This window comes from Hetaerina americana, unplaced genomic scaffold (assembly GCF_022747635.1).
Source record: "Hetaerina americana unplaced genomic scaffold, ioHetAmer1.1.p SCAF_2, whole genome shotgun sequence".
In the NCBI taxonomy this organism is placed as follows: Eukaryota; Metazoa; Arthropoda; class Insecta; order Odonata; family Calopterygidae; genus Hetaerina; species Hetaerina americana.
In genome coordinates, this window is record NW_027286763.1 from 106818646 (window position 1) to 106841348 (window position 22703).

The 22703-nt window shown below is 45.2% G+C and overlaps 1 protein-coding gene across 1 annotated transcript in view; it reads left to right on the forward strand.

Annotated features, from left to right (window-relative positions):
- Positions 1-22703, forward strand: part of LOC139688362 (protein bunched, class 2/F/G isoform-like) — a 359460-nt gene that overhangs the window by 331896 nt on the left and 4861 nt on the right. The window contains exon 2 of the mRNA XM_071585896.1: positions 15432-15483. Within this exon, the coding sequence (XP_071441997.1) occupies positions 15432-15483 (52 nt within the window). The remainder of the gene's footprint in view (positions 1-15431; positions 15484-22703) is intronic.

Here is a 22703-nt window from a genome sequence, read left to right on the forward strand (position 1 = left end):
TACGAATCATTCAATCCAGCTGCGTCAAATAACGAATGACGTACGATTACTAGGAATTAAACGACGGGTAATTGCCGTTCTAACGAGCTTAAATTTTCCGGCATAGCTTTGGCTCCTTAATATTTACTCTGGCAGGGATATTTTAAATGTTTTAGGGATTTTTAAGTAATTGGAATTGATAATAGCGCGTATCATTCAATCATTCTCGAGAGTATGTGACCGTGAACTTTTTAACGGATTCTAATTATAGGTTGATCCAACCTATTGAATTAAGTAGCCTCCGTGTATCCCCCTTGAGGCGTTTTACCTAATAAGGTCATTATCATTTTCTCAGTGATTCTCTATCTTACTGTCTAATGCCGAATAGTTGGTCTGTCTTATTTAAGAAAACCGATTATATCACCTTTGCCGTGACCGACCGGCCCGTCGACCTCCAAGCTCTGCTCTTTTAGAATAAATTACGATGTTGTGGGTTGAATGACGCTGTTGGTGGTGAGCATTGGAGAATTACTTTCTTCGGGTTCCTTTATATATTTATGGGACAACTACACCCATTAGTGTGAAAATCGGCCGATTGCTGCCGAGCTATTTTATGTGTAATCGCTGGCCGAAGGGTTATATATTTCACTCCCAGGTTATTTTCGTCAGGTAATTTTGTCACCTTGACGTAGTAGTAGGCTATTTATACTATCAGAATTACAGGTAGTGCTCCGCTGGTTTCTTTTGTTTTTTTATGACGGTAGGTTATTCACGAGGGATGCAGTGGTAACTGACTTGTTTAATCAGTAAATAGCCCTGAATCATTATTCCGGTTGGTTTGGTACTGGATATTCAACAAGCAAGGAAAAGCAATGGCAAGCACATTTACAGCTTGAACTTAATACTAACGCAACTTAAACTTAAAACTAATAACAAAATACAAGCAAAGGGCGTTGATCAAAAATAGATGATTCTTGGTTTTCGGTCTGTGAGTTGTATCTACGTCTACACAATGCCCTTCAATCCTCCGCAAGGATGTGTGGCGGGGGTGGTAGGACGCCACCCGTGAAATAGAATGCACAAGATGTCTACGTAGCGTGTAATCTTGTCCTCGCTTGTAATTCGATTTTCTTTACTATATCTGTCATGATGACTTCGATTTCTGACTATAGTGATTCCTGGTTGTCCGAGTAAAGACAGAATATTTGTCAGTCCGTAACCCCCCTTATCTTTGTGGTCTTATCTACCCAAACAGTGTGCAGCCGTAATGATTCCCTTTGTGTGATCTACATCTTCACGAACACTAGCTAGCTAGCAGCCGAAAGGGAGTTTGGCGGGAGGTGTTAGAACGTCACCCGTAAAATGGAAAAGAGTATGTAGTATGTGTTAAGAGTGGCGGTTGGCTTATATCGGCGGTTCATTTAGAATGTGAAGGATAAAATGGAGGGTTGTATTTTAGGATGGGAAGAAGTGGTATTAGCTGGAGTGTTGAAATTACAAGAAACTGTGGGAGACGCCGCGACAGTGACGTTGTTACACCGGAGTGTTGAAGATTCATTATTAGATTGTGGTTAGCTACTGCATTTTTCTGGAAATTAAGATGGAAACCTCCCGAATTTTCTCACGTTTAAATGTCGTTACTCTCATTTAAAACTGAAAACGTGCGGAATAATGTCGTAGTCAACGTAAAGTTGGCCTTCTCAATGCGGGAATTTAAGTATTCCTTAAAAACCTGCTTTAATTTTTACTCACCGTCTTGTCTGTTTGCGTTTTCATAAATATCGCTACATGATTCTTGAGCCTGGATTAATTGATGACGTGTTCACGATGCGGTTGGTATTCAGCGTTATTTCGAGGGGCCAATATTTCTATTCACGGTGGCGTTATATGTATAATGTGCTCAGTGTGATATTACACTGTATCAAGTATGCGACGTTTTATCGCGCTGTCATTAAATGCTCTAAATGTTACGACGTCTCAGCAATTATAAGCTTGAGCCATTGAACTGAATAAACGGTTCGCGGTTGAACTCGAGAGAGTATCAAGTTTGTAAAGGCTACGTCAACTGTTTGTCGTTTTATTCACGAAGAGAAAAAAATATTAATCTTTTAAACTTCGTAGCGCTAATACCGATCGATTGTTAGCGCGCCGTTACTATTTATTACTTCATATCGAATTAAATCCATCTTCGAAGACCGATATTTTTGGCGGAGACATTTTATCTATAATCCATTTACGTGTCCTTCAGTCTAATATTGACAGGTTTTTTTATACTGCTGGAATTCTAAAAATATCAGTCTATTTGGGGTTAATCTGGATTTCCTAATAATCATTGCCTGTATTGTGAAAAAAAATCTTCAAAACCTGTGAAATGTATTTGCCCTAATCTTGTTCATTTTTGTGCTTAGCAGGGACACTTTCGGCCAAGGTTTCTGCGGTCATTCTTTCCTCTCCCGACTTTTTTTACGCTCCGGAGGAGTTATCTGCAGAAGTTTCCGGTGACGTCACTTTCTCGCTCTGCTCTTGTTCGCTCGGAAATATTCGCGTGACGGAAAGAGTGGGTATCGTGGTCCCCCCTCGCCGCTATGCTAATTCATTGTCATTTCCTATCGTTTGATCAAGTAACAAACGGTTTATGCCCCCCCCCCCGGGCCCGGAGCCAGACTCAGAATGCAATTGAGGGTTTGTTCCGACTCACTTGCGTCAGAAACCGCGGTGTATTAAAATTCGAACTCCGCAACTTACGTGGTGTACTCTTCTGTTGATCGTAAGTTCTTCAAGGAAGATGGGAGATACATACATATATATATTATATATATATTATATATATAAATATATTATATATATAAATATATTATATATTTATATATATATATATATATATATATATATATATATATACTTGCTGGTTACTTATCCAACGCTCCAAAATGACTAAATGTTTTTTAGATGGGGTTCGCGGGGGGTTATTGGCCGTCAAGAGGAGAAATAACTAGAAAAATACTTCCCTGTGCTAGAGGTCAATACTAAAAATTGTGTAATTACATGAAATACTGTGTTACTAACCACCTTAAGTTTACAGTTGAAATTTTCAGGGATTTTATCAACGAATAAGCAAATGGCGCATGTCTGTGATTTTAAATCTATGTTCAAAAATCCCTTCTCTCAATACTACGTAATTAAGGACTCGAAAAGAACTGGATATACCTTTGTATAGATGTTCTCTGGACTTAAATCACGAATATTCGTATGTATTCGTCGAACATACTCCAAATATATACTGGTATTAAATGTTATTTGCTCGTCAGGAGTGAAATCCAGGTCATATCCTAAGATTTTAAGCCAAAATTTAACTTATGCCTTCAGGGGTTCAACGCATTTTTAATGAAAGTTAGTCAAAATATTTGCAGCAGACAGTCGCCGAAATGATATGTATAATGTGACGTAGGGGTTGCGGTAGTCCAGTGGGTAGAGCGTTGGACTGCTGACCGGAGGGTCCCGGGTTCGATTCCCGGGCAAGGCACTCTGGGCACCTGCAGCTCCACCCAAGCTGTGTGATTTTCCGGGTACCAGGTCTTCCTGGGAAACCATAACCGGCACAGGGAAAGGAACTGGCCCCCCTACCCTGATGTGTGAAAATTCACACGTCGTATTGGGCTTAGTACTGGGTGATCTCTACCATCACCTACTAAACCGACCTTCGGGTTGATTACTGTGTTTATGGTTTATGATGTGACGTAATTTTTACATTATTGAAGGTCAACGCTTTAAATATTCTTGCTCGCTTTTTGTAGAAACAATTTTCCCCTTGAATGCCATACATTCGTTTATTCTGTGTGATAATCGTTTTCACAGATTGTTAGTTCCTAGAAAAGAACTTATTCCAAATCGCCAACGCTGATAAAAATAAAGTGGGAACATGAAAGTACGAGTAGCGAATTACATCCCGGCATCATTTCCGCTAGACTTATCACGAACTCCATTTTGTTCTCTTGACTCATTGCCATTCGAATCCATTAAAATTGTGTTAGGCATGCGGAATTTGCATACTTCAAATGAATTTAGTTTCTCGAAAGGAATCAATTTCTTGTTGCCATTAGTCATTCTTTGGCAGAAATGTATTCACTTATTTTAATTGCATATTTAGCGAATATCCCTATAATACCTCTTAAATCCAAAGAGGTCTCATAGGTATACTTTATTTATTTTTGCATTAGTCCGAAAACAGCACTTCGACCTTTTCATCGGAGTTTGAACTTTGATATAACAATTTAACAATTACCTACACCCAAGCCCTAGGTGGAAGAAAAACCACCTACGCGGGAATCGAACCTGCAACCTCTGGGTTGGCGGACGAGGACGTTATTCCGCCGCCAAAGGGGGCGGGTTTGCGGGTTATGTCCGTGGTTATGATTATATTTGGCCCAACGAAATACTTGAGCAACGGTCTCATTCCTAATGGACAACTACGCATTTTCTGAAAAAAATCAACTGTGTTTTGCTCCACAACTCTCCACAGTTGGACATTGTCTTGCCTTGTGCTTAAAATGCACAAATACTTTCGAAAATTTGTTTTAATGTTACCCCACGGGCTTCATTAGTGTGTGCTTTAATGAGTCCTTTTGTCCTCAGCTTTCTGATCACCGTTTCAATACGACTGCGATTATCAATGGGTTGCTCTTTAAAGTCGTAAGGGCAAACCTATCTCTCTTAGTATCATGACAGACTCTAGTATTTCTTCCCTTCTTCCATTATATTCCCTTACTTCCATGACCGATGTCATGTGGCTCCAGTGTTTCTTCATTTCCTCCGATTCGGCTTCAAGTTATTAGAATGTGTAAGTGACCTCATCTACGGTTGACTCACCCCACTGGAGATAGATCGTTGATATATCTTTAGTGGGAGGTCGAGGGCGAACGACTTCCGTGGGAAGTATATTACTCACTCACGCGTCGCGTCCACCTCCTTCGGCACGCGTGTCTTCGCGCCGTCCTTTTCAAAGACATGCGTGGAAACAACTTCCGCTGGCGTCCCTGAGACTTGTCATTCGTAATTAGTCACCCTAGGTGTTTTCCATCGCCCTTATTACATCATTGATTCCTCACCAACCAAATCACTTGGCACGCGTGCCATAGTTTCCGTTGCTCGGTGCGGTTAAATTCACTCGGCCGCTCTATCCGTCCCATCCGGCTTGGGGAGTCCAAGTGAGACAGCGATTCCATGTTTGTCTTCCTTTAAAAGTGGAAATAAACAAGATCCCCTAGTATTTACAGACCCATTCCTTTAACCCTCTCCTCGCTCGAAGTCGTGCAATTAGAATTGTAAACATCTAATTCATTTGTGAATCGTCCCTCCTAGGTACATGGGTGGAGTGCTATCTCATAATTAGTGACTGCGTTGCACGTGAGCCCGTCCTTTTAAATGGGTGTCCTTGTTTTCTTAGTGTAGTCTGAATAGTAGTTACTAACGGTATGGTATTCGTTATGTGCACAGCGGGTGTTGAATGAATGGTGCCAGGTCGCCCCCTTCCACGGGCCCTTTTGGCGGATCGTTGGGTGCCATGTGTTTGTGAAGTATTTGAGTAGATGTAGTATGGCTGGTGACCTAACAACATCTGCCACACCTCCTCGCGACGGCTTGCGGGATAGTAAATGAGCCAACAGATGAATATTGACGGTAATAGTGCCCGGAAACACTAGGAGAGAAGCGTAAAAATCTGCTATTCGCTATTTACTTGAGGGCGTTGGCCAACCACCCCACTGGCCCAGGCCGAAGAAGAGATTGCAGATGACCTGCGAAGATTCTAGAGACCTAACGTCCCTCGCCACAGACCCTTATAGCGGCTTCCGGGACATTATGTAGATGTGGATAGATGAAATATTTAACTTGATCTGCCGTAGTTAGCGCTGTCCTAAAAAATCCTAGTGACGCCCGTGCGTTCGACATCCATTGACCGTCGACACCACTAATGTATAATATTTATCATATGTATTGTAACTTTCATTTAAGGAAAACGTAATTTTGATGTTACTAGTATATGCCTGGTATAGAATCAACCCATGCCGTACCCACTAACGGTGGATACTAGCAGGATATTATGTACATTTAGAAAATAATAGTGGATATTTTCTTTGAACACTTTACATTAGACAAGCAAGAATGTGTTATTATTTTGTGTTGGATTTTTTAAGTGCAGTCGTTAGAAAATACAGCAAGTTGTTATGTGGTGCCCTGGAAACTTGTTACCACGGACTGCCGTGTTGCGGAACTTCAATTTTTTTCTACAGTATAGCCCTCCTCTTGACGATTTTCATTTTAGCACTTCGGGTTGCCGTGAGTATTACAGCTCCACCTTCTATTACATTGAGGCTATGATATTTGTCTTCGTTGTCAAGTATGCGGGCTCATGCGACAGTTACCAGCGCGAGCCGGCGGTGAGGCTTGTCGCAACGTGACACCATCAGCGAATGCATTTTTGACGGTGTCACGGGACATAAGGAGGCCGCCTTCATTTTTTCAATATCCTTTCACCTTCGTGAAGTCATCTCAGGTTTTCGTTTTTCTATCATGCATTCCGATGCAAGTACTGTTTTTGTCTGTCGTATATGTAATTCGATAGGCGATTCACGCTGAATCGATATTTCATGTTTAGTGTGTGTGTTTTCTTGATGTGATGGTTGTTACTGTGGTAGCAGTTTCGCATCTGCATATTGTGCATGAATTCAAGTACAAATGTCTTAACATTAAAGTGGAAATATTGAGGACCTTTTTTGCTCATAGGACCAAACTTTGGAGCCAATTTTTTCTGAATTGAAATACTCGGTCGTTCTCTTAAGGACAGAATCGTAATTCTTTTTGTTTCCTACCATTTGTTCGTCGTTTGAAAAAATGGTTTGTAAATGGGTGAATTAGCACACACCGTTCAAGTGTCTTTATTTTTTATCTGAGATGGTCTCTCTATTAGGTGGCTATTGAATTCCAAAGGGCTACTTTTCCGGAGATGCCTTCAGTGTACATATAACGTTGTATGCATTCTCAAGTTTTACTCCCAGGTTCCAAGTGAGTGCCCTTTAATAAGGTGGTGATGACATTCTGGACGAGTGGTAAAAACAAGTAGTTTGTTAGCTCAAACATAAAATTGGCCCTGAACTTGTCTTGTATTTTTAAAATATGTTGGCATGAGCGTTGGATAATTTGCCTTTAAAAGTGCCCTGAGCATGCCCGTGCAAACTTAGAAGAAATAACAGATGCCGAGCTGTCGTCTTGAATGACGTTTCGGCGTCTTCTTTCATGTGCCTCCGAGATAAGCGCACTTTCGCCGAAACCCCACCCCTCCCCTCCGCCCGCAAATAGCATGCTTCTTAAGTACATAATGTAGTCTCCCGGTGGATTCTTAAAGGGCTTAATGGATTGGGTGCTTAATGATGTGGAATGAATTCTAACCGTTGCCCTTTGCCTGCTTAACCTTGGCGTTAACCTTACTTATGTCTGTACGTCCCTCTCATGGTTTCATCTCTCTAGCTTCCTCCTAATCCTCCCCTCTGCTCGTGAGACCGCTTCCAAATTGAGGTCATTTCGCCATTGAGAGTTGTTGCGTGGGAAATTTCATGGCTTTAACTGGTGGTGAAGCTCTTTTCGATCACGTGGGCTGTTACTTCATTGTTACCGGGCGTGATATGTTAACCAGAGGTGCATAATTCTATAGAGCGTGCAATTATTTGTTTGATCTTCATTACTCAGTTTGAATGGGTTCCCTATCGTCGGGTCGCTTCGACGATTTTGTTGATGTCGTTAACATTGCTTATCGATATTACGTAGCATTGGGGTTTTCCATTTGTTGTTAATGATAATGGCGTTTCTTCATCGATTTCATTGTAAATTATTAAATGCTACTATACCATCTGGTTCTCTTGCTCATATCTAATTAAGCGTGCCTAGGGAAGTGTCAAGTATGCCTGCTTTGTCAAGTATACTTTTCTGTTACTTTCGCCGACTATTTTCTCTCTCACACATGCACTCGGTGGAAACATTAGTGAGAACATAGTTAATGGGATATCGAAGTAATTTTTTTTAAGCTCTGTCGCACTGTTCCCATACTGTCTCCCTACTTTCCTTTGTATGAAACAGGCTTATCTTAATTTGCTTCATGATTGAGCCACCGCTTTACAATCGCGACTGCTCCATGTCGAAATAGGTCTTTTGATTCCTGTTGTCTGGTTTAACGATAAGAACTTTGTAGTCCTCTTCCATGAAATATCAAGAATCATCCGGTTATTGTCAGTATAGTTTACGTGTATAACGAAACTTTATCGAATTCCCCTTATTGTTTCTAATACAGCTCACCTGATTTAGAGTTAAGGCCTTTATTTTGCCTCATCCGATGTAAATTCAAGTGTAATCCGGTTATTCTCATCTGTGTGCATAGTGGAACTGCTGATTCAGCTCCGTCTTGTTGTTTCAGACTTTAACCTCCCCCTTTCCTCGGTGGGGTGGGAAGATCTTCTGAACAGGTATCATAAGAAGTTAATGTTTTCTTCCCATGTCTACCGCGACGTAGTAGATGAGCTTGAACTTACATAGGTATGATACCCGTAAAATGACGCTTTGTTATAGTAACTGGAAACACTAAAAACTAGTGATCTGCACCAAGTAGAAAAAACAAACTTAGATCAGCTAAATACAATGTTTTGGGATGGTTCACGCTTGCCATGTGGAATTGAAAGGAGAATCAATTTCACTTAATCGACCGTATGCGTTCCACGACCTTATGATGGAATTCCTACCTGTTTCTTCACACTCTTTATTCTCTGCTGTTCCTGCTCCTGGAATGTCTTTCACGTTTACGTGGCATCCTGCAAAGCCATCGCTAGGGTGTGTGCAAGGGCATTGATTGCGCAACAGGAATGCTACATCCGCAAATTCAATTATGCGTTGGAATTTGTCGTCACACCCTAAAAGAAGTGATATAAATAGTTTTTGCTAAATATGAGCGCTTACTCCAATGACAGTTTCGTTTTCTTTTTTCTGACTGCTGTTGACCCAGCAAAATAGTTTCTAATTGCCATTTTGTTTCTGCAAACATGAGATCAGTTAATGTGGTTCAATCACTACCATTGTTTGCCTAGTGTACAGATACACAATTAAGTTCGATTGTGTAATCGACCAAAAATTGTTCCCGGGTTGCCAATCGAGCACTTTTTACGAGCTTACTTTTTACCTTTTGTTGTAAAAATTAGTTGGAAATGGTAGTTAGTCCATTCGTTACAAACCTGAAAATTTGTTACTCCAGTCGAGAGAGAGATTTTAGAGAATAAGTAGTTCCTATGCTTAGAACACATGAACTAGTGTAGCAGAAATGTTTTTCTGTCATTCTTCGATACTTTTTTTGCCTTTAGGAAATACTGAAATGGTATTTGCCAATGTCGTACGAATCGAAATTTTCGAGTCGAGCGATGGAGAGGTTCACGCAAAAAACAATTCTTGGGAAGGAATAAATGAGGGTACAGTTATTCAAGTTTTTTTAACGGTTTCCCTCAAACCAGTCGTTCGTCATTTTGGACGCTGACGATAGAAGTAATCGTCGAAAAATCGGAATGGCACTCAACAGGAATTAATTGGAGTCCATACGGTCCTCTCGTCGTGTTTTAGGTTCGCTGTCATATTTTGGTATTGAAAAAAGAACGTAGACTATGAGTTGTTGTTTTTTTCTTAAATTTTGCGCATTAACTCGTGCCAATGGGCTGTTGCCTGCGGAATGAGATCGCTCTCAATCCGAGTCATTTGCTGCACACTCGTGGGTGTGGGAGGGGGTGTCGTCTTCCCCAGAGGGGTCAGAGCAGTGGTACCAACATCAAGTTTGGTAGAAACGTGCCCCCCCTCTCCCACTAAAGGTTGTCGGAGGAGCGAATGACGCGTGTGCGAGATTCGTGGGGTGTTGGCGTCGCCCGCTCCCTCCGCGAAATATGGGGGAGGACGGCGTGCATTACAGATAGTGGCAGCGTTGGTGCGATAGTCTCGTCGAGAGTTCGCATGACGTCACGTGACGCGGCTGCTGGCGCTCATGCTGCTGCGGTGGCCACTGCGGCAGTAGTGAGAAGCCGTGAGTTTCCCCCTTTTCCTTTTTCCTCGCCTCCCCTCCCTTCTCCTCAACCAGGGCATGGTCCCTCCCCCTGCCCCTTCGACACTCCCGCCCGCCCCTCCGGTTGCCCTCTTCCCCCCACACTCCGCCGCCGGCTCATCAAGCCGTGTGCCCTCACTCTCTCTCTATCGCCGCCCCGCCCGTCTTCCCTAAACCCCTCTTTTTCTCTGCTACACCCCATCACCTCTCTGCCCCCCCTCTCTTCCTTCCCTAACTCCCCTCTCCTCCTCAAACCCTCCGCCGTCAGAGGCGGCTCCCGCAGTCGAGCCGTTAGCCGCGACGAGTGAAGAGGTACACGGAGGGATCTCGTGTGGTAGTCTTCTTGCAGTTCATTCGAGAAGGTTGTTCTTGGGGCAGGAAACCTGTTTTGGTTCCTTGCGTGTGTGCACTGAAGACGAGAGCGCGGTGCGTCGGCCGTAGCGGGCGAGAGAAGAGACGACGGTGCTGCTTCACCGACGTCGCGGATTGATTTCATGATCCTGCTTTCATAACCTCGCGAGGGAGCCCATCTTCTCGGGAGACCGCAGCAGCGTTCCTGGGAGGGCCAGCAAATCTTTCGTGCTTCGAGCACTTACGCACACTGCCCACGTATATAGAGTACTGGGTCCTGAAGCATTTCACGAGCATCGGGCGCTTGCTAATTCATCGAGGGAATTGAGTTCACGCGCGCGCCTTCCTCTGAAGTTAACCGATAACCCCGCGAGTCCTCAGAGTTTCGAGAGGAGGGGAAAGGATTAAAGAGAGGAGCCCGGTTGTCTCTCGCGACTGTTTTGGTGACCGCAGGCTTGCGTGGGAAACTGGTCGTCGCGCAGTGAAGTGTCGAAGGGGGAGATACAGAAAGGCGTGCTCCGAGGAAGAGGAAAGAGGGGGGAGGGATTTCGTGCGCTCTGTTGGTTGGTTCTGGTCGCCTCTGCGGCAACGCCACCAAGGGAGAAAGTGTGAAGAAAATCGGCAACTCGCGATTTTCCATGGACGTGCATCGGGTCGAGGGGAGCTTCCATTGAGAGAGATCGAGAGGGAGGTGTCAAGGGATTCCGTCGTGCATCTTTCGCGATTCGATTGCTCCTGGAGCTGCGCTCGCGTCACTTCGAGGCCCGACGTCGCCGGTGTGTTTAGCAGTCTCTCGATCCTCGTTCCCGGCGAGTGTTCGGCTAGCGGCTCGCAGTTTTTCGGTCGAGATCGCGGCGAGCGTTTCTTCGCGATCCCGTCTCTAAGCCGTGTGAATGTGCGTTCGCTCCCCCTGCGTCGGACGTCCGTCGGTGCAGGAGACGCCGTATTGGCCATCCGGTAACTGTAAAAGGGTCCTGGAAGTCGCGGTGAGCCGGGGGGAGTGCCCTGCGGGGGCGCTGGTGGGGCCACTGGGTCAGCTGCGCTTCGTACGAGACGCCGCCTCCTGCCGCCGTGTCGCAACCATGAAGCAGCAGGATCTGTTAAGGGAGGCCGTGGCCAAGTACATCGATCACTTTTTCCCAAAGTGAGTGTTTTTGTGTTGCGGTGTGGCCAACGGTTCCCAAATTAATACCCCGCTAGGCTGTCTCATTTGAGCCGTCGTGATGAAATTTCATCACCGGAAGTTGGCATCACTGATGTTTGTAACCGAGGGTTCTCATGTTAAATAGACCGTGGCGGTTTCTTTTTTTAGTTGTTTGCATTCCAGAACGTGTGGGCTGAAATATGTATTTCGTACTATCATACTGGGTAATTTCTTGTATCCAATGATCATATTTATGTATACTCATTCGGGGTTTCATTTTAATGTATATGTGGCAGCTAGGAAAGCTTGTACCGAAACTGATGTGCTTTTTCATTCCTATTTTTTAATCGCATCATCTCATTTGATGTACGACAAATTATTAGTGTCACGAAGGATCTTTCATTCGCGATAATTCTGTAAATTCACAATTGCGTCATACCGTTATTTCTTGACTTTTCCACCTGCGTTACGTTTTATTCTGTCACCTTTTTCGCCTGCCGATATTATGTGGGCTGTTTTCCCACTGACAAAATACTTCTGCTCGTGTGTTGCTGCAGACGAATTTTATCTGGCCGTGATTAAGTTGTTCCCGTGGGCGTGCATTTCGTCGTGCACGGATCGCGCGAAGCGACGAGGTTGCGATGCAAATGGACGTTGCTCTGAGCGGGGGTGAAATCGTGGGGGTAGGATGTGGGCACAATCGATTCGCCCTTGCTTGCTAAGTCATTTGGGATCATGGCCAAAATCCTCACCGTATTCCCGCACCCTCAACCCCAGCCTTCCTCTTTCGAGTGCCGGGTACCAATCTATCACCCGTGCTCCTTTGAGGTCATGCCTTCTCTTTAAATGAAATTCCGTAAGAGACCTCTCTGAACTCAAACATTTAGGAGATGACAAAATACACGTGATTTAACCCGGGAATGGTTCCTGCTACGTAATTATATTCCTGAAAAAGTTTTGTTTGGAGCGGTATGTCACTGCAAGGAGTAAGGAGATACCCTTTACTTGGTAAATGTGATAGTTAGAGGTCTCTTGTGAAGTTAACCCTTTGAGTCATCGACTGAGTTCAAAAGGTTCTAATCGGGAATAAGGTGAGGAATTAGCTGTAACTGGGCTACAAAATTATTTTTCATGGAGGTTATATGTATCATTTTTCTGCGGTCATGGCATTAGCATTTCATTACGAAAATATTTAATATTATATAATCATTATTTTTTATGCATCCTACAAGCCAAAGAACCCCGTGGAGTGTGGAATGGCATTCGTTGTTTTAATCAGTCAGTACAGCAGGTGGTGCGGTTCTGTCTTGTCAAGAGAGCATTGACGATTTTTCCGGTTCGTCCTTCAAGCTGTGTGAATTTTTGAACGATGGTGCAATCGAAGCACTCCGTGGGTAAAAAAATCGATTTCTATTTCCTTACTATGATGCGCCAATTTCCATTGATCACTCTGCGGCACTTTCTTATGGGCGATAAACAGACGGAGAAAATACGCTGTGAGATGTGAACGGTTGCCGCTCTCTCCGACTTATTTGGACTTGTTTTTTTTTATTTCTTGTAATGAAATCTGTCCAAGGAGATAGTGAGGAAAGGGTGTTTTTCTTGATGTAATCTTATCGATAATGTGTATTGTTCGTCGTGGTGTGGGAAGATAATCCTGAGTGTTTGTCATTCGTCGATATTTTCATCTTTTGTTTGTGAAAATATCTTTTGAAATTCATTCTTATCGCAAGTTAAATCAGTAGACGCTGAGTTAAGCTCATTGTTTAAGATCAAAATGACCTTGCCTTCCTTGGAGGAGTCACTGCAAGATTAATTACTTTGCTGTTACGTGAAAATAAAACATTCAGGCGAAATATCTGTACAGTCTTCGACTCTGGATAAATTGCGAAAACTTTGTGCATTTTGCATTTGTCATGATAATTGTTTCAACCTGTTGCCTTCGTCAATTCATTGTTTTCAGGCCCAAACTTGAAGTCGAATATTAAAGGATTGAGTAAAAAACTTAAACGCGGTAACACCAATCTCACTGAGGCATAGTTCACGTCATTATGTGCCCGGATATGTCATCTATTCAGGGTTTTACCCGAGGAAACCTATGGTGAAATCTACTTAGTCGCCTTCCGTTTTATTTTGGGCCGTATCGTAAATCCTAGCTGGTGCTCTTCTAAAGCGCTTGCAGGCGCGTGTTTAAGTAGCAATATTGAGTGAAGACAGCGTATTTGGAAGCGTTTTACGAGTTCTCTCTCCCCGTGCTGACCCCTTCGCCGCGCACGGATCGACTCGGCCCATCCGGCTGGCCGAACCAGCGTGGCGACGAGAACAGGGCGGCCAACGGAGGAATATTTGCGCCTTGTTTGTGTGCGCTCTCCGTTCCTGCTCATCTATTCCTCCCTCACCCTCGGGCCGTGGTGTCCGCGTTCCTCTGGACTCGTCCCACCCCCTCTCCCCTTTCTCCCCCCCTCTCTGTTCTTCCCCCGGGGCGAGTGCCACCTCTCCTCACTCTCTCTACACGCATACACCCCTTCGAACCCTCTCGCCCGTGATATTGACGTGTGTTATGCCCTCCCGGGGTGCTTCTCCTCTGCTCACTTCCTTTCGGACTCTGGTTACCACCGCCTCTTTCCTTCTTTCCCACCACCACCACCGCACTCTTTACCGGACCCTCCCCCCCCGCCCACGCTTGCCCCCTCTCCTCATTCCCCTGCATCCGCAGGACTCGTTTCCCCACCCCACCCCTCTCCCCCTCCCCTGTGCTCTTCTCACGGATTTGCTCGGCAACCCCTTACCACCGCCCCCTCCTCTTGCTCTCCTATCGCACCTGCCCACCCGCAGAACATTCGGTGGAGGATTAGGGAGGGGGGGTCTTTCGATGTCTCTAGTGATGACGACGTAGGTGAGCGTGGTGTTTCGGACGCGTTCTCCCTGGAGGAAAACAGAATAAACGAGGAAATAATGTGTGTAACATTTTGAGAGATTCGATGTCGTGGCCACCACTCCCTCCCCATCCACCCCCTCCCCACATCCCTTTCGGGCGTCGCTCGAATGTCTCTCTCTCTCGCCGCGGCCCCATTTCGTCCTCCCTCCCTTTCCTCGGATCTTATTTTTAAAACTGTAATTGGTTTTGGAGGGAGGTGGCAGAGAAATAGGTTACCATACTGCTCCCTTTGGAGGTGATATTTTCGTTTTTGTCCTGCCTGGCGAATTCGCAGAGAGGTGTCGCAGAGCATGTCGAAGGGAATAAATCCTATGATTCCATTTTTGCGCCCAGGAATGGAAAACTGGGGCACGACTCGGAAGTCAGATGGAATGAAAGGGGCTTCTTCTCCCTTACATGAGAGCGTGCCTTCCTTCACGTAACAGTACGGTATGATCTAACAGATTTGCCGCCGAACGGAGATGGAAACGTTCGATCTTTCTCCGTTTCACTGCTGGTAGCTGTGCTTGATTTTTAGCGCATTCAACCGGAAGTGTGTTCGCTTCAATGGCGAATACGTCACAATGTTTATTTTGATGTTTTGTCGGTTATTGCCTTCAAACACGTTGGCATAACTGGCTGAATGAGGAAGAAACTATTTTTACTTGGTCAACTAACTGTATCATGGAATTTCCATGGTATTTCGACACTTACGTCAAGGATTTTCTGCTTTTTTCATTATCTTCCTGAGGGACGGACGAGTGTTTTAACTCATGACTGGATCTCGGTCGGCACGACACAACAGATAAGCGGTCGCTGAAGATCTTTCCGGGGTGTAATTAATATTACACGAATGAGCGAAATTGTTTGTTGTCCTTAACAGAGTGTGCTTTGTGACTGATATATTATTTTTCTCTTTGCAGTGCCTCTGGTACGAGTGCAGTGGCGATAGACAACAAAATCGAGCAAGCGATGGTAAGTCGGCCTTTCTCTTTTTCTTAATCGTTTACGTACTGAGTAATGCATTACATTTCCTTTAGTATCTAAGGAATATTTCTCTTTGCGTTGTATGAAGGCAAATGCAATTCGCATTGTTTTATTAACCATCGTTGAAGGTGTCGCATTCTATGAGAAATGAAATCCAGAAATAAAAACTTACCCATGAAGGGAGTGAAGTGTGCTAAGCTTTACTTACTCCCCAGTGTTCATTCGCTGTTAGATATTGGAGGTATTATTAGTTAAATCGTTTTGAATTTTAATGTCTTCATTATTAATGTTAGATCTTAGAAACCAGTGTAGTCATTTTAATTTACTATTATTGGCATCTTGATTAATTTCGACCTTAAATATTTAATGAAACAAATGGTGCAGATTTCAAAGTTGGCTAGTTTGGCTGTTTAAGTCAATCACTAAAGGCAGGAGGTGGCTGCTGGACTACCAAATGAATTGCTATCATCTGTTAAATTCAGAATTCGTGGATTTGCCGGGAATTTGTTGAGCAAAAAATTTGGCAAAACCGTGGAAATTACGTAGTGATAATGATACGGATATGCAGGTTTAGTACAAATCATCGCATTATTTTTATTATATAGTTCAAATCTTTTTCAATGAAAACGATTGGGAAATTACGAAATTTCCTACAGCCATTAAGAAACTACCATGTCTGTTTTTACATGTCTCCGTGTAATGTCGTTTCTCCAAATACGATGGGCCTGTCTGTCGGCTATCCGTTCGTTGTCCACTGCTATCCTATTCGCTATGCTACGCTGCCAAGCGTCTCAACGCTGGGGATGTAGTAACTTTGACCTGGAAAATCGTGAAATTAGCTCCAACAAATTTGGCAGTTGTCGTGAATGCTCTATTTCAAACGCCGAGGTGGATGCGGATTCGGGCAGTGGAGAGAACTAAGTCCGGCTTTCCCCCAATCAGATCATTTACTGTTCGCTGCAGTCGGGGATGGCTCGCGGCCAGGTCACCGTCCCTGCACACGACGAGGCCCATGGGTGGTATTCGTCTCTGGTGGTGCTCCGTGGGGTCAGAGGGGAGCGCAGTGCAGTGGGCGCGGAGTGGGACTGGGCGTGTCGGGAAGCGTCTTAGCTCTGAATTCCGATCCCTTTTGTCTCATTCAAGTATTTCGGGCTTGCCTGGGCAGTCCTTCGAAATCTTGGAAACATTTTGATATTCTCCAGGCGTGCATCAGAGCTCTTGACGTGGAGATCATAAATTGAGGTCACTACTGCACTATTTTTCACAAGTAATCACGTCATCTTGGGTTTGGTTTTAACTCTTTTCATCTCTGATTAATCGTAAGACTTTGTAATTATTTCTATCCGTATACGTCACTGTATCCAACTCGTATGACGGAACTGTAGGTCATATGAAAACTTTGTCGAAAAGTTTTATTGACTAAGTCCCACGCCTTGCATTGCTTTCATCCGGCTCGACGACTTTGCAGTGCCATGTGCGAGAATGAAAATTTTCTGCGTCGTGCGGTATACCGCAAATTGGCCAAATTTCTTTCGTCTGAGGTAACCTGTTTGCAAGAGATTTCGACCATTAAATTAATCTTTTCCAGCCAGATGGAAATCACTTGAAATTTTCTTTCCCGACGTCCTTGGCAAAATATTTCGTGCGGAAGGGTGATAGTTGTACGCACCTTCCCGGCCCCCGCCCTCCTCCGACTCCCGTTCATTTTCTCTCACATCCCGGGACTTATTTTCAGTGTGACGCCGTTAACCCTCTCGTTTGGCTGAGGCTCCGTCACGCGACCCAAGCGGTTGTTACTGCACCCCCCTCTCCCTCCCTCCCTCTCTCTCTCGAGCGACAGTCGAAATGGCGTCGGCCACCTTCGTCTGAATCCAAATGGCGGCCTTCAGTATCGGGGGGGAGGGAAGGGTGGTGTCGAGGGAGGCGGGGTCGTGTGTTGCGCAGCAATACTGTTGGTAGGAGGGGTAGGGACGGGATTGTAAGACGGAACGGAGACCCTTGTTTTCCGAAAATGTCATTTCCGTTCCCCGATGTAAAAGAGCGCCTCACTCGCGGCCGTGGCCTGCTTCCCAGCGACCCCCCCCCCCCTCGCCCTGACAGTCGTCTTCTCCGCGCTCCCCTGAATCTGACTCGTCACTATTTTGAAGGGCGGTGGACACGCTATCATCTCTCTCTCTATGCCATTAGAGAAGCCACCCGCCTCTCTCTAGTCCGTATCGCCCTGAATTTTTCATGGGAGGGGTTAGGGACGGCTTGCCTGGGGAATTTCGGGTCGAGGTGGGTGGCGGATTCCCACAAAGTGCCTACACCACGATGTCGAGAGTGGGACGGCGAGAATGAAGTTATCCTGAGTGTGTGTTCTGTCCAGCATGTAGTTTTCCGCATTAGTGTGCCCTCGTTTTCTTTGAAAGTTAATTAATCGCGATTAAGGACACATTGACACAGAGTCTTTTGCGCGAGAGAATTGGCGGTTATCATAGAATGATAAATGTGATTTGTTAAGTATGATTTTTTCTGGGATGAAATTTAATTCTTGCGTAGATTACCACGGGGTAGTATTATTCCCCTGATTATGAACCTATATTATTAACGGTATTTGTGAACATCTAGACCTTTTCCGCAATTGAATATAAAATTGGGAAATCGTATGACTTTACCATCACGTTCCTGGTTGTTGCATCTGTTTTAATCATTCATCGAACGGGATTTGATATTTAAAATATTCCTTGTAACTATTCTCCTTCTTTACGTGATTATTCTCAGTAGATACTATTATCCAATGGTCCTTTGGGGTTTCGGTGAATTAATCGTCCTTTTCTACGAGCATGTTTCTGTTAAATGTTTCGGGTTTCGGTTATTTTATTGGCAGATTAGTCTATTCGCGTAGTTTCGATGATGAGATGGCTTTAATCGCTTACGAGGAAATAATTCTCTTTTGCCGTAGGAATAAGTTGTCTCAATTTGGATACTACAACATTATCAAATAAAAAATGGTTTGTTATTAGGTTCTGATTAATAATATGTTAGTTAAAAAAAGCTTCCTGAATACATTTTGGGTCGGCTAATGAATCACGTGCCAAGTTGTAGGGGAAAGAGGGAGAGAATTTAATTATACTGTTGCCGTTGTCTTTAAGAGAATAGTCATTACTTCGTAGGCTCCCGTCGAAAAGGAATCTCTTCCCCATTCATGCTGCAATGTGTCTGGGAAGCGGACGAACCCAAGGGAATGGCGGAGAGGCGTGGCGTCTGGGAGAAGAGGCACGAAGCGGAACTGATCGCCTCATTCAATGAACAACCCTTTCTTATCTCACGAAATTGCCATTTCCGTATCAGGAATGCTCTCTTTATGACCTTAACCCTCGGTAAATGGAAGCATAATTGTGGGCAAACGGCAAAACGAGACTAAAATCAAGAGCAGAGTTGATGCGAATTCGCTTCGCCTCCCTCCACCCCTCGCTTTGAATCCTCTTGGGCGCGTGGCACGCTCCCATGACCCCTGGGGTGACCATTCGCGGGACTGCGCCTCATCTCCGAGGTCCTTCCGAGCCCAACTCACCCGCCCGCCCACCACCCACCGCGAGGGGGAACTGGGGCGCCGTCGGCGGGCGCATTTGAGCCAGGCCCCCGGGCCGTACCTCCCCTCCTTCCACCTCCCCCAATACTCATAGCAGCAAATCCTGTGGGCAACCTGCCCCCAGAGCCGCCTCCGCTTCGCCCCACCTCTTCATACCCTCGGCCTATCCCTCGGCTGTTACGCGAGGTTTTCAGATCCACGCGGGCGCAATCGCAGTCTCCCCTCCCCACCCCCGTGGGTGAGCACCCTCTTCGTCCCCTGCGCCCAGCACCAAAACCTCTGTGGCCCTGCGCAATTTCGCCGGCTCTTTCCCCCGTCCACCTGCGCTCCCCTCCACCCTACCCCACGCCGGAGGAGGCTGACCCTCCGACGCGTATTGATCCCGCGGTGGTTTTGTCGGTGCGGGGGAAAGGAGGGGAGACGGCGGCGGCGGCTGCGAGGGGCCCATGGTGGGATTCACCGTGCGCTCGCGGGCGGGCCGGAGGAGGGCGGAAGAGGTTTGCGGCGAGGGAGGACGGGCAGGAACTTGAAGGCGGCTGGCGAGAGAGGACATTGAGCGCTGAAATACTGTCGCCCCTTTTTTTTACGTCGTCGACCTCCTCTTGCGTCTCGACGGATTTTAGTGCCGAGTCTCTCTTCACGCAATGTCGAGGTTAGGGGGGTTTTTATTTTCCCCCGCCGCCCCTCGCTCCCACCCCCGCGTCGGCTCGCCTTGCGCACTTCTTGTTTACAAACATCCCTCTTCCCCTCTCTGGGAGGGGGTGCACTTTTTATTACTCTCTCCTCTCTTTAATCCTCCCCACTCATTCCCGCCGCTTTCACTCCCTCGTCGGCCGGCTCTCCCGAAGGGGAGCTCTTCGCTCTCTCTGTGCTCGAGAGAGCGATTCGGTGCTCGGCGGCGTTAAAGGGCACCGCGGACGCCACTCCACGCCCGGGCCGTCTCTCTCCCACTGGCGCCTGGAGGAGTTATTCTGAAATTGCATAATGAGTTTCCGAGGAAAGCTCAAATTCGTAAACACCGGCCGTCGATTTATTGTAGGTGTTGAACGCCCTCCTTAAGATTCAGGTCCTTGTTAAATACCTCATAAAATCGTTTCCATATGTTTTTATGGATTTTAAAAAGACTGATGTATTACTCACAAACGAAAAGCAAACAGGTAGTGAGAATTATCTAATCACCTAAAAAAGTAATCATTCCATCTGTGCCATAAATTTCCTCTAACTAATGAATGCTCCATAGCTTGTTAACTGCCCAATAACTAAATGTAATGCTTTGTTAAACTAAAGCAAATAAATACAGGCGAGGTCCTTGATCAGCTGATATTGGCTGTGGGGTCGTGTTTCGATGTATTATTTTAAATTTTGTTAATGTTGGGGTAAAATCCTACCGTCGAATCATATAAAAGTTGCCCCCTCTGGTATGTTTGTTCATAATTGGAGGTTTACTCGAGTGAAATGTATAGGAATAGTGAAATATTTATAAATGAGACACGTAAGTGCTTTACAACGTTTAATGAATCCAAATGCAACAGAATTCTTCTTTATTTGTCTGCCTTTTTGTAGCATTGGTAACCCTTCTGGTTAAATAAATTACTTTTACCATGTAATGTGCTGTTAGATTCCGGAAATACCTGTAGTGACCATTAGTATGTTTATTTTAACGGAAGTAAAGGAGTTTTTGATTATGAGTGATCGTTGGTATTAGAACTCGAATAATTTGTCCCAGTCAGTGTTTTAAGAATCTAAAGAGAACGAATGGCGAATTATTGTAACGTTAAATACCGCTATCGTGAATTATTATTGTCTGTTACTAAACTTCTTAATAGTTAAATAATTGAAATGTAGTCTATTACTTGCCTAGTTTTTGCAATGAAAATGTTAGTGAGGAGGAACTTAATTATTTTTCACATCGTATTCTGTTCTTGGAACATTTACCATCGCCATAAATGAGTCAGTTTCAACCTATCAATCAATTAGTTCGATAAATAAATTTTTAACCGAGGGGCACTTAAGAACATGATTTAACAAGTAACTTCCATATCACGTCCCCTGGAAATACTTGCTTATTGTTAAGCATTGTGTGTTGTGAAGTTGTTTGTACTTGTCCCAGGCATATTTACCACTTTTCGTTCTTTACTTATATGTCATTCCTATCTGATCATTCTATTCAGCAGACGTATTTTGGGGTGAAATCTGCTGACCGCTATGTGTAAATGTATTTCAGCTCTCAAAAAAAAATGAAAAAAAAAATATATATATATATAGTTCTTTGCCTTCCTATTTAATATAGTAAGAATATCTAATCAGGGAGAGGGCCGAGCATGGTTATTGTTGAAATGGTATGGTAATGACAGTGAAAATGCATTAACTCAAACTCTATTTAGAGAATTGAAATTCATACACCACTGATACTATACTTTTACTTGCACACTTCCGATCTTATTGTGGTATGTACCTGGCCTCTTAATTTAAAATGCATCGGATCGTATAGTTATCAAATATCGTAATATGCTTGAATTTAAATGCTATCCTGTGAAATATCTCACACTTAATTTAGTGGAATAAATATAAATAATGTCCTGGAAAATTATGAACTGTTATGGAGTGCATTGCTGCCAATTGGGCAGGCGCAACGAATAATCGTTATTTTTGGGTTTCACGTGCAAGTCAATAAAATCGCTTGGTCTTGATTAATTGATGCATCAAATCTTTGTGTGTGAATCGGTATAGTTTTCTACCTTTGGGGGTTTAAAATTTGGGTCGTTTGTAATTGAGGGTATAATTCTCTGCGGGTCCCCCCGCCTGTTTGGTTCGAAACTTCATGGCTTAATTTATGTCCAATGTAATCTGCGTTGGCTTTGTGCCATTGCGGAAAAATCGCCCGCTCGGAACCTTGGCTGCGACCAGCTTGGGTGGCCAGCGAGTGGCCCTAGCATCCCGTCCCGTGGCGGATTTGCTAGCGTGAGCATCCACCCCTCACGGCCCCCTCCCCCATCCTCCCGCACGCCTGAGATCCCCGCAAAGTTTCCTTTCGCCGGCGTGTTTTCGGCATTTACTCTCCGGGCGCCGAGGGAGGAGTCGCCGGCGGTGTGGTAGGATCGGGTAGGGATCCGTCTTTGGGGTTGCGTGCGAAAATCGCGTGCCCCACATAGCAGTGGAGAGGAGGCCCCCTCTCCTCTCATTTCCCCCCCCCCTCCCTCCCGCCCCTGTCCCGCATGCTCTCGTGCGAGACTCGCTCCTCCCTCGCCTGAATCTCCCGGTGTTCGCCTCCCCTACCCCTTTGCGCCCGCCCAGCTTCCATTCCCCTTCGACTCTCCCCTTTACATAACTCCTCCCTCCTTTCTATTTGACCCACATTTCGGCCTGTATCTCTTTTTCCTGCGCCCCCCTCCCCTCCACTCTCGCAAACCCCCTCCAACTTGTCCCCCCAACCCCCGGTCCCCTCGTGTGCTCCCTCGGACGTGTTATTCCCCCTCGCCAACAGCTCTCTAGTTGCATTCGCCATGCTCCACGCAATTCTCCGCTCCCGCCTTTCAAATTACGGCGATGGCTCCTTCCTTTCGAGGCCGCATGTCCGCCGCCGCTGTTTATTTAAGCGTTGTATGACGTCCTGTGCTTCGTCGTAGACCGAGCG